This window comes from Elaeis guineensis, chromosome 2 (assembly GCF_000442705.2).
Source record: "Elaeis guineensis isolate ETL-2024a chromosome 2, EG11, whole genome shotgun sequence".
Classification (NCBI taxonomy): Eukaryota; Viridiplantae; Streptophyta; class Magnoliopsida; order Arecales; family Arecaceae; genus Elaeis; species Elaeis guineensis.
The window spans coordinates 112,245,567-112,258,578 of record NC_025994.2 but is presented as its reverse complement, the minus strand read 5'-3'; the positions used below and the strand labels follow the sequence as shown (position 1 = coordinate 112,258,578).

Here is a 13,012-nt window from a genome sequence, read left to right as displayed (position 1 = left end):
TAAACGGATGGTTATGTTAGGACATTTCATAATCCAAATTGATTTAGAATTTTATATATATATATATATATATATATATATATATATATATATATATATATATATATATATATATATATATATATATATTCTTCTAAATATGCAAAATTATACAAATATCTTTGTGGAGTTGTTATTTACACATATCTTTACGAATATTTTTTTACACAACTACCCATTAAAGGTATTTTAATCATTTTAATTTTAAACCCCTGATGGGACAAGAAAAGGATAAACATGTAAAATAAATATTTTATGAGGATATATATGTAAATATTAATTATAAAATAAAATTCAGTATTTAGGAGGGTATGCATGTAAAAACTCATTGATTTATTAGTGGAATATTTTCTATCATTGTCCATTTTTTTTCTTTTTTTGCTTTTAGAAAAAATTGTTCATGTTTATTAGACTAAAATTATTTTAAAAAAGGTTAGTTGAACCATAAATTAATTTTCAAAGATATAATCTGATTTTCCTACATTAGCTTCATATAGACTAAGAATTGTATGAAGATTGACATCACTGGAGTCAACAACATCATAGATCAATAGGGGATTATGTTTATCAATGAAAAACTTAGGCTTACAAGTGTGATAATATTGCAAAGATGGAGATAGAAATGTATGTTATACAATCTATTGAAGTTTTATCCTAGGTCCCGTTGATAGGCCTGTATGGTACAAGGTTCTGGAATAAGGCGCTGCTTAAATTAATTTTAGATGTGTACAATGTCATTTGGGAAATCGAAAAGGCACACATATGCCCCACTAAAATTGATTCTTGTTCTATCTTAATTGTTATCTGAGGACAACTTGTCCAACGGGAAGATAATTGAGTCCATTGTGTTTAGAATAGAAAGGTTTTGAATTTTGGAAGGATTCATCGTATCAAAGTTGGCGAATATCATTGGTAACAAGATGACTAAATGACTGTTAAGCATGCGATGTTTCATTCCTGAAGTAGCTGAGGAGAGGATGGTTAGCTAACGTGCTAACGTCTATCTACGGCCCTTCTTCTTGTCAAGACGATTTGGTTATATTGTTTCTAACTTTCTATCATCTCCTAAATGTATCAACAAGATATATAGTAAGTTTCAAAAGATTCTGATTTGTTTAGTATTTGTGTTTAGATCTGATGGACTTCGTCCAATTCACTCTCCCAGCAGCAAAACCCTGCGAGATCTCCACTAAGAAAATGCCAACGGAAAAATGGGGGTGCTTCTCACTCGACTTGGTAGGGTCTCTCCCTAGCAATGGTGCCTTTTATAGGACAAGACAAGAGGATGATGCGTCGATATCTGAAGGGAATCCTCATCCAACTCGATTAAGTTCCGACAGGGGTGGTGGAGTTGACCCCCTTTTTCAAATTGGTCCCGTCTCCCTTCTTTGCAAAGGGAAAAGAACATCCTTTGTTTCTACCCTTATGGGGGCAGCCAGGGAACCTTTTGAAATTGATTTCCCCGCTGTAGTGTAACCGACATTGGAGACGGTGGGTCCTGGCACAACAGTAAAATTGCTTCATTTTGATTTAAAAGTTATGAATTTGAAATACAAAAATTAACTCGGTAAAGCTACGGTCATTCTCAGATCCTCTAACGGCAGAAGGTATTACTCATGGCTAGTCCAGCCTCCATATGACACTACTTCATATGGCTAATTCTATAATATGCAGCATAATCTATAATGTAACTCTCGAAACAATCAATCTTCTCAAAACAAACAAAAAAAAAAAAAAAAAATCATGAAGCAATCAGTAGAATTAGGTTAGAGTGGCCCGTTCAATCACTCATCACCATCCATCCATCCACTGATGGAGAGAGGATTCAAGCTCACATTACATGGGTAATGCGGATAATATCCTCAGAATTAGGCTGCTCTCCAAGCTTTTGAGAATATGTGCGCAGAAATTTTTGTGACCGAGCTGGACTTTCTAAAGCAATTCATCCACCTAGCTAGGATGTCCTAGTTTCGTACGTCATTATTCCGTCGCACTGCATGTCATCTATTGGTATAAATTTGGTCCATTCTCGGTTTGGTAGAAAGAAAATATATACATTGCAAAAATGTGTCATACTAACACATGGTCTCCCATTCATCAAAACATGCTTCATGCTGTCACAATGAATTTTAAAGTCTAGCCAACTCGGACCACTTGTCATGATGGGGTAAAAAAAAAAAAAAGGAAGGTTGGAACCACTAACATTATCTTAGAGTCTAGAGCCCATCCTCTTAAAATTGTCATAATGCTGTGAGGTTGTAGATCAGCTATTCCACTACATAGGGATATGGAGAGTCCATTGAAGCCTGCAATCGTTTGTGGAATCAAATCAATCAAAGTCTGATCCTCCTTTCCATTCTGACCTTCCATCGGCATTCATTCCTTTCTGGACGTTTTATTTCCAAGTCTTACTGAGTGTTTGGGGGGGGGGGTGCGGTAAGGTGATCGGATTTTCAAAGCTAGCGTTTAGAGCGAGTGTAGGCCTACTCTGACTGCACCATTCTTCGTGCAGTCCTATTTTAGGTATGTCAGGTGGTAGAGGACATGGGAGGTGTCTTCAAAGAAGGAAAGAGCTGGGGTTGGGAGGCCATTGTGGTGGTCTTGATCGAGAGCCATTTGTGAAAAAGGTTGATTGGGATCTTTTCATTTGTGTTGAAGCCACTATCGTATGCGACCGATGCTATTTTGAATCGAGATATCAGTCGCCATGACGGAAGTGGAAGGTCGAGGAATTGCTAGAAGGATGAAGATAATACCAATATCTTGGCCAAGGTACAATGACCGAAATCACCGAAGCGTCGATCAAGAAAATTTACCAAACTAAGAAGTATGATTTTGACCGTATTTTAATATCTGATAATCAATTAAGTTTTTCATGACAAAATGGTATTTAAATGTTAGAATATGCCATAGAGCACTTGCTTGGATGGTATCATCTGGGCAATGGGATGGAAATTCAATGAGGATTAGAGTCAATCTCTGGGATTGAAATTGGCTATAAGGTAGAAAAGTAGCAGTTAGTCTTTCTTAATCTCAAAAAAATGGTGAAATAACAATGTTTAAGATGAGAATCAAAATAGCTAGCAGAAAGAAACTAGAAATATGAGCAAATTAAAATATAGCATTGATCAAATAAGATATGATATTGAAAACAAAAAAAAGGAGAGGGTGTAGGTTAAGAGCTTGTCTAGCATCATTTTTACCATCTCCACTATTACCACTGTAACTTTGCCTCCATCATTCTCCATTACCACCATATCTAGTCATCATGTCTACCTTTATCACCATCACTCCCATCTTTGGTTCTATCACTATTATTATTACCATTGTCTCCACCATTATCATTGCTGCTATCACAATTGAAGAATGCTGTCTAAGTTGTATATATATATCCATATGCATGTCCGTTCTTTTTTTTTTTTTTTTTTTTTTTGATCAATTAGACATCCATCCATTTAGTTCTCTCTAACCATGCATGGCACAATTCTTTTCCCCTTTTGAGATAATCTGTATCATTTTGATGTAATATTATCCATGTATGCCCCATCTTCCTGCACCATGCATACGCTGCATTAGGTACAAGGTACAGAGTCCATATGGCCTTTGAGGAAGGGTATCACTTTGGTCTTTCAGAAGTCTTGGTGGCAATTGGAATAAAAAGGTTATTGGGCCAGCAAGTAGGCCTTAAGCTAAGTTTGGTGGGTTGTAGATGCAGTAATGGTAAAACCCTTGAACAACTTTTATAACTTTGAAATTAGGCAACCTACCACGTACTGGATCTTCTTAGATTTTATATGCCTGCTAAAATACTATGCTGATCATACAGCTTAATTGACAATTTTTGTAGCTTGTGAAGTTAGGCATGTTTGTTGGACTAGCAGTGCTTACTAATTAGGCTTGAAAGCTAATTAGATTGTTAATGGAGCATTTAGTGTGTGCAAATAGGAGCTCGGATTATGCCGATCAGTCGAATGTATCATTGCAAGGTGTTTTAAATCATGAAGACATATTCTGAAGAACCCTAGTAAGTAGTCATGCTCCAATGATGGATGTATCCAACTTGGGTACGTAGACAATACCGATCACTAAGGATCAGATGTGAAAATGGTAGGCATCGCATTGACTGATCCTTATCATAAACTACCTCCATCCCCTTTCATGATTAACTGGATAAATCTCATTATTTTAGAATCCACAAAGCATAAACCAAAAACAAAGTTACTGGGGAAAAGGATTAAAAACAAACAGATTTACGAGACAGTTATAAATAACAAGGGACTACCCCTGGCTTAACCAAGCTATCATATACGCGTATTACATATAAGAAAGACAAGACAGCCAAAATATATTCATTGATAGCAAGACTTCCTCTGCTACCCACATCAAAAGATTAACTTGGTTTTGAAGTGATGCACCTCACGACATATAGATACTACCTCAAACTTAAACTAGGAGGAGATCATTTATCACCACTTAGAAAGCTAAAGCAGAACCATTCCACCAACCCTCTAAGCCAGAGCGAGACCTACCAGCAGCACCATTCCGAGAAGCAGCCCAACGAAACCGGGCCCATTCGCCCGCGCTGAACCAGACACTCCCCACACCCTCACGTCGTCCACCACCGGCCCGCACAGCGAGCTATGGTCGTCACTCCTCGTGTTGTAGTAGACGCTATAGAATGCGATGCGGGTCCTCTCGGCACGGGCTGTGAAACTGAGGTTGGCAAGCTGATGGTTGGCATTGCCTGTTGGGGAGTAGTGGAAGTTCTGTGCCTGATCCCCTGCAAAGGCCATCACAGCTAGGGGGGCTTGACATGTGTCCCCAGCGTGTCCAAATGTGAAGGTGAGGTTGTATTGTTTCTGAGGGGTGGTCTCTACCATCTGGGAGATGATGCCTTCCTTGCCCGAGAGGAGCTCGATGGCACGCTTACCCTGTGGGACATTGAAGTGGTCGGAATCGATGTAGCGGACAGCCCGGTTGGACTCGACGATCCAGCCAGGGAGGGAGGTGATCTCCTCATCGAGGTTCGTGGGGAGGAGGACGCCGAGGGTGGCATTGCGGAACATCCATGGGCCTTCTTCGAAGTCACCATTGATCACAGCATTGTCTGAGTGGAAGCATAAAAGCAGGTCATAGACATTAGATTTCAAGCCTCACTTGCATAACAAAAGCGGCATGGCACTCGGTCACGTCTAACCCAAATATCGCCCTTAACCATACTTCACAATGTTGATTGCAAGAGTTAAGTTAACAAACCTTTACGAGTCTAACCCAATTCCAAGGTGACTTGCTAGCAGGACAGGAATGCTCGACTTTAAACCATCCCGAGGTCGACTGGCTGATTCCTACGGACCTACTGATCCGTTTGACTCGGACCCATTTCGTTTTTTACTTTTTATATAAAACCGCGTGGGGACCAAATGCTGAACTCGGCGCTGTTTCCATGACTCTCTCTCTCTCACCCGCCTCTACCAATAGAAGAAAATATGAGAGAGAGTGGGAACGCCCGTGACTTTACCTTCAAGTCTATCAGGGGTGAAGAGCTTCTTGATGGCAATGTTGTCGATGATGGGCCCACAGCTGGGGTCTTCGTCCATCCCGGGATTCTTGAAGGCCAGCTTTGTCTCCGCACCGTCCTCCAGCTGCGCCTGGAACGCCCACGCGTAGGCATCCCATCCTTCGACGCTGTACAGCGTTTGCAGGTCCACCGTCGACGCCGCCGCCCCCGTCGCCGACATGTTCAGCTCCTCGAGCTGCGCGCACGTCCTCGCCGCGCTGAACGTCACCGAATACATCGACCCCTTCTCCAGCTCCACATTCTGAGACACCTCTGCCTCGTTCCCCAGCCTCACCGCATGCTTCCCTGTAGTCCCGTCCAACCACCGTCTCAGTTTTAACTCAATATGACACTTTATCACTGGCTAGCTAGCTGTTGGATTAATTGTATATGTGGACGTCGCTGTTGATGATGGTTTCTAATGAATTGTGGATTACCTTCGGGGACGATGAGGATCATGCCTCCCTGCAGCTGGCCGGACTTTATGAGCTCGACGGTGCCGTTGATGGTCCAGCTGGGGACAGGGGTGGTGCCCTCGCCGGCAGCCAGGCTAGGATTCGGGAAACCGCCGATGGGTGGCGTCTCGAAATCTCCATTGTTAAGCAAGCCTGCAGTGCATCAATCCCGTACAATTAGTACAACTATGGATGGACATTTTTGCTCCTGGGTACCATTCATCACTGTTGGCGTGGGCGTATGGATCCGTGTTGGCTTTGGAGTACGGAGCATTCAGGGTTCATTTACTGGGTACTTTCACTGGGCATCCTTGCCCACATGTTCTTATTGTCTATCACACAGCTTGCTTTATGTCAGGTTCCTTCGATTCAGCATCTTGAATTTAGAGGCCGACTATTATCCTGAGGTGTCCTAGTGCTACATTTGTGTTCATCATCTCTCTGAAAATGTTCCTTCTCTACCTACTGTTATACATGTTCTCAGGCTTCTTTATGTATACTAAGTATCCAGGTGTTTTCTGTGTTCGGGTTGGGTGCAATTTTGACTGTGGCTCTCATGCCATATCCGTATCTCTGACTTATTCTCAATATATATGGTTCCAATCTGTTCTATCGGCAGGAGAAACAAAAACACTACCGATGGGCATTTGACAATTAAAATCATGCTGCACCACTTTTAATGAAATATCATGTATGTCACAGATTTGACAGGTCGCAGCCAGGTTGCATGTTGGTCATAACTTAATACAAGTTGATAGATTTCAGCCTAGACTTAAGTTGGATTGGAACCAAGACTATATAGAAGAGTAGTCGATCAAATTCCAAGCATGTCCACCGTTGGGTGACTTGGGTTTGATTGTTCAAGCCTCTAACAGAAGCTCGACATGATTAGACCCAAGCTCAGGTCCACTAACATTTTGCCCTTCTTTACATCTGGTGGAGGGCACACGGCAAGATAAAAAAGCAATTTGTGCAGGCCCGACCTCGCACCCACTCCACCGTCAGACCTGAGGGGTCCACGCGTCAAAGCAGAGGAGTCAATAGTCATCCGTAAAAGCGATGCTGCTGATATCTTGGTAAGATTTGTTGCAGTCTAGAGTACTCTTCCTTGACTCAATCTACAACCCGTTCTGGTTTCCACTTAATTTACCCATTCCATGACCTCAAATCTGCACCAACTCTTACCAATATACCAGCATTCAATATTGCTAGACGAGGTGCTACGTCTCTTTCTCTCTCTCACAAGCCTTTGTCGGAGAAGATAAAATTTGGGTAGAATACATACCCTGCGACAAAGATGGTAGCATGCACTAATAATATTTGACACCACGCAAATAAGTGACGCACATGAACGTAATAAGTGCCGTCACCCACGAGCAAAGCATTGAAACCTAAAGATTTTGGCTGGCAGCTTACAGCTGGCCTCTGCTACGGCACGGAAGGGGAAAGATTTTAATTCATGAATTCAAAGCTAGAGCAAGAAGGTGTGATTTAGATCCTCTAAGTTGCTTGCATGCTACCAGATGAACAACTTCGAGATGCAACGAATCTAAGACATTTTAGCAACAACAGCATCAAAGCATGATATGTTCGCCAAAGTCATTTCAAGGAAGCAGAGGTTTGCACGTTTGAGCTATTACTTGCAACCAAATACACCTAAAGAGTCATTTCTACATGCTAGCCATCAAGCACGGACACAGAAAAGAAATAGGAACACATAAATAGGAGAGACAAATCTACCAAAAAAATGTAATTTTATATACAAAGTCTATAAGATGGACAAACAAAGGATGTCAAAAGGAACGGCTCTGGAAAACGGAACCTTAAAGTCAGGGGAAGAATGAACTTTCACAACTTTAATACATTGGTCAAAAAAAATGCCCATTCGGATGAAGGAATGGTGATGAAGGGGATAGAAAGCCAACCCTTTTACTGGGAAATCACATCTTCATGGAATTCATGACGCAAAAATGTTGCAGCAAATCTCAGTCCGGGATCATTTTATAAATAAATGCGACATAAACTAAAGAAATCCCTCTCATTCATTGGAAATCTCCAGATTATCCATTGACCGATAACTTAAGAAATTGTCATGGAGCCTATCACAAAGATTAACTTGCTCCAAATATAAAACGTACACCTTCATACTGGCTTCACAGCTATATGGCTGTGCATACAACCAAGCATCATGTGTTTTACCAAAAAAAAAAAAAGTATCATGTGACCAATCTCTTCGTGACTCGTGCAGTCAGCATGAGAGACGAGAACTCATTTTACTTCTTGGGACCTACCCATTGGCAACTTCCAGTGTGTGAATGTATGACCTCAGTGAAGTTCATCCATGCCAAGAGTAACGCTCTAAAAATCTTAAAATATTCAATACAAATGTAAACTAATCCCAAAGAGAGCAAAAGACTAAAAATGTGTTCCCTTACAACTGGCTCATTGAATGTCTAACAGTAGCCAAACTGAACTTTTTTTTTTTTTTTTTGAAGGTGGTGGAAAGCATGGTTTACCTTACTCCTGATAAATTCCAATAGAAAGAAACAGAGGGTTGTTGAGTAATTTTAGCTTAGCCTCATGGCTTCAGTCCCTTTCAAGCTTTCATTGCAAGGATTTACTATCTTTCTTCCTCTTTAAAAGATGGCAAGAACTCAAAACAGTCCCGCTTAAAAGAAATGTGCGAGGATGACTCATAGACGTCTCCCCCTCTTCCCCAAAATGTGAGTCAAGGTTGGAGGAATCATTTCAATCAACCACAATTGAGAAAAACAAAATAAGGGAAGCCCTAAATCAAGCCTATAGCACTTTCACTGAATCCTACTCCGTGCAAAACGACTCCACATTCTACTTCTACTCATGAGTTAATGGAGTGGATAAAAAGAGAGACCAAATGCATTTTAGAGTTCAAGAGAGGGAGGGAAATGGAAGGGAGAGAAAAGAACTCACCATCTTCTACTATGGATGAAGCCCATTGAGTGAGAAAGAGCAGCAGCACCCAAAGAGAAACCCAGGACCCTTCCATCTCTCCGGGCAAAAGGCGTGGTTTGCGGCCGATTTCCTTCCCCCTTACTCTTCTTCTTTTCTATCACTCGGTTGGACGCCCACTCACTGGCTTTTGGCTGTCTCTCTGCTGCTCTCCCTCGTTTTATGGGCGATACCCTTTCTTTTGTCTTTATGTTGGGCAATAAGGTTACTTAAGTGCACACTTCTTAGTTTGCTTCGTAAATGGCATCGATAAGCGTGAAGGGAAAATATTTAAAAGGAAAAGCTTTGCGGCACAGGTATTCTTCCAAGTTTCACGTACTGTATGCTTCAACAGGGACCAGAGTCACCAGACCATTCAGACAAGGAAACATAAGCTGAGACCCGGCCTTTTCTTTTCCCCTTACTTTAACTTTTCTTCTCTCAGATTTTTTTCTGAGAGGGTCCAGTCCTGGAATTCTTTTTTTTTTTTTTTTTTTTTTGGTACAATAGTCCTGGAATTCTTTTTACTGGGCATTTAGATAATTGTTCCTTGTTCATTTACTAAGATTACAGTTAAATATGTGTTTTAAAAAGCTGGCAAACTCTACTACTTGATTATGTTCTTACACAAGCCATGTTTCTTTCTATAGTAATTTTGATGGTCTTGTTTGGATTTGGATGCTATCACATTCCTCTACTTTTTATTATTATATAATATCGCATTTTTAATAAATATAATTTTTCAAAATTAAAAATGAAAGCATACATTGATTTCAAACTCAGTTTAAAACAATACTATGTTAGCCATTATAATGACAGTTATAACTTCATGGAGAGTAGTGGGACCATTCTGTTTGGTCATAATATCCTATTATCATTAAGATAACCTACCATCCAATAGAATATTGATGCACCTTAGGTAACCCCTTCTTTCGGCTAGCCATGGGTTCCACAAGTAATGATGTGGGTGCGGAAAGCACCAAACACAGTAAGTGCTCGTGGACCCACATTGATCATACCACATCCATGAAGATTTTCTTTCTTTTCCCTTTTTTTTTTTTTTTTTTGTTATTATCTTTCTTTTCCTTTGATAAATATGAACGTTTTGTTTAGAAGGAAGGAGGGCACTTCCCTCTCCCGTCCAAACAGATCCACTCCAAATCTGGATACGAGGCAATCTAGATATATATAAAGATTTGGTGTGAAGAAATGCAGCAAATTGGGTGAACTTGGTTGGTGAAATAAAGTGATTCCATGGTGCCTTAACTGTAGCACCAAGAGCAGGGCCGCTTGCATGGGACTGGATCGATCAAGAGTGCGCATGTCCTGGCCATGTGAGAGGAGGGAGTGGATCGGGTAGGTAAAAAAGCTCACAAATCAATGATCGCCGATCATGTCACTAAATTTATAGAATAAAGCATGCCTCCAAAAAAATATGATATATAATTCATTGACTAGGTTATAGTTGATTGATTGCGTTTATGCACCGTGTATGAGGAGGTTATGAATTTGAATATTGCTAGCGTTGTTTTTTAAGTATTTATCAGCTGCTCAGCAAAAACAGTATTTATCAGCTAAATCTTGAAATGATAACACATTAAACGTGGTGGTACTCTTTTTTTCTTTTTTGGTAGAAAAAAAGTGGTGGTACTTTAAACAAAGATAAAGGAGAAGAAGAGGGAAGTCCGTTCGGAGGGAAGAATGGATAATCATGAGATTTTTGCGGTGCATATTTTGCACTATGAAGTATATGCGTAAGGTTAGATCGGTGAGCAGGGATCCCCTTCGATACACATACAGTAGCATGGTATGTGAAGCATCCATAGATGGCGTCTCCAGCAGGATGAACACCATATGTACTTATGCATGACCGTCCATCTTTTGATAGACGTCATCCTCAGATGCATCACACTCTGCAGTGCCGTGTATATGGTGCAAGAGATCCATGCTCTAAATGGATGACATGTGAAAAGTGGATGACTGCAGTCTGTCATGTTGCTTCCCGTTTTTTGTATCATGATAGTTTTTTGACGAAAAAAAATAAGTTGAAGGAGAACAATGGGAGGGGGATGATAGATAAACCCAAGCTCGGATTCTCCACTGTATGTGTTTTGCGCCACGAAGGCGCATGTAAGGTTGGATGGATGAGACATCATCGGTCTGAAAGAGAAAAAAAAAAAACTGTTATTGCTCATCATGTTGCTGTGCTAAACTCAACTAGCATGCCCAGCATGATGGGACCAGAATGGTGATTTTTTTTTTTTTTAATACATTTTCATTTTCCCTAAATTTCAGGGACAGGCGCCGACAGTGTCAGCCGTCCGGCATTTCTTTGTTCCCTCTTTGACATCTCAGCTTCGAAGCAGAAGATCCTTTCATCTATGTTTTCCTTTCAAAATCCACCTCATGCTCGCTTGCAAAATGGAATCCCAGGCAGACTGAAAACGTTATGGTATGGACGTATGATCGTTTCCTACCTAGACGACTATAGGTGCTCCATTCCAAATGGCAACGGACGTTGATCCTACGGTTCCCACTTCCCCTCTCCCGGGCTTACTCCGTTTGCCTCGCTCTCGCTTGCTTGCCCCAGTCTCATCTCTTTCGTTCTCTTCTTTAATCTCTGCCTCCATATATAGTGTAATAAGGTCCATGGCACTTCCATATATAAAGGGCCTTTGGTGATTTAGGATCACTGATGATCCAAATTTTGGGATGATCTAATCTCTAATGATCTAAGATCACGATATTTGGTTTGCCATAATGCAGTAATTAAAGATCTCCGGGTATATACAAACTACTTATTTCATATGCTACAAAAATTCAAGATCACCGACGATATAATACCAAAAATATCCCTGACAACTTATTTGGGAGTTGGAATTAAAGATTGGAATAAAAAAAATTTTAGAACAAAATCAAATAGATTTTTCATCTTTCTAATTAGCATGACGACGAGAGAAAAAAGAGAAGGAACGATTTTCGTTTCTTTCGTGGTGGAGATGACACCTCGAGTATTCGCGTGCATTTCTTCTCTTCCATGAAGAAGACGCCTCAACTACCCATCCCGCACGCATGAAAAAAATATCGCGGCAAAAAAAAATGATTCTTTTCTTGGAAGTCTCTCAATCATGAAGATATTTTGGTTAATATATTTTAATATAAGATCACTCTAATAGAGTGATATTGGATATCCGTCCTCAAGAATGAGTTTTCTATCAATGCTGATTTGGAGAGTGGGGATAATTTAAAATTATCGCCACATAAGATCATCATGATGCAATCAAATACGGTATCTCATCATCTCCATTCTCATCATCCTTGATTTTGAATGGATCACTCCATACCAAACACTCCTATAAGAAAATTGAGCAATTGGCATGTGCGATCATGAAGAACTTACTTTGTGCACAATATTCCAATTGACCAATTTAAATGAAGGGGTGACCGAACCATTATATTACGATGAACAGGGTTAATTTGAATGAAAATATTATATGATGAATGTTTATGATTTTTTTCATCCAAAACTATGTTGCTTTGACTAACAATACAAGGGAATGATGCATATGGGTAAGTATGTGATGGATGATTATGATCAAAGATGTAGAAGAAATTGATTGGTGACAGCAATTACATCTCTAACTAAAAGTGCTATGTTAGATTTTTTTTTTTTAAAAAAAAATTTCATTTCATCGTTCTTTATCAAGACATAAATTGATAGGTATAGTCTATTAATTCCACGGATGCATTTGCTGTATCTTCGACTTGAATAGAAATGCTTATACAACGAACTTGTCAAATGTTTTTTTTTCTCCAATACACATAAGAAATTCTTGCGTAACATGGAAGGAAATACACAGGCATTACATGACCCCGTGTTAAAACACTTCTGCATTATTATCTTAGGTGTTTTTTCCTTTCTATTTTCAATGGATTGGGATAACGTAGCTGTGCGAGGTAGGTAGATTGCTCGGCTACGTCGATTCCAACTAGG

General features: G+C 40.1%; 1 protein-coding gene across 1 annotated transcript; it reads right to left on the bottom strand.

The window, feature by feature from the left end:
- Window positions 1-4,303: 4,303 nt before the first annotated feature.
- On the bottom strand, window positions 4,304-9,239 carry LOC105043799 (BIIDXI-like protein At5g11420). The gene is made up of 4 exons (XM_010921515.4): window positions 9,001-9,239; window positions 6,034-6,204; window positions 5,558-5,902; window positions 4,304-5,146 (listed from the first exon to the last, which is right to left on the bottom strand). Exons 1-4 carry the CDS (start codon window positions 9,074-9,076, stop codon window positions 4,548-4,550), a joined length of 1,191 nt encoding a protein of 396 aa, XP_010919817.1. The 5' UTR covers window positions 9,077-9,239; the 3' UTR covers window positions 4,304-4,547.
- Window positions 9,240-13,012: the final 3,773 nt, after the last annotated feature.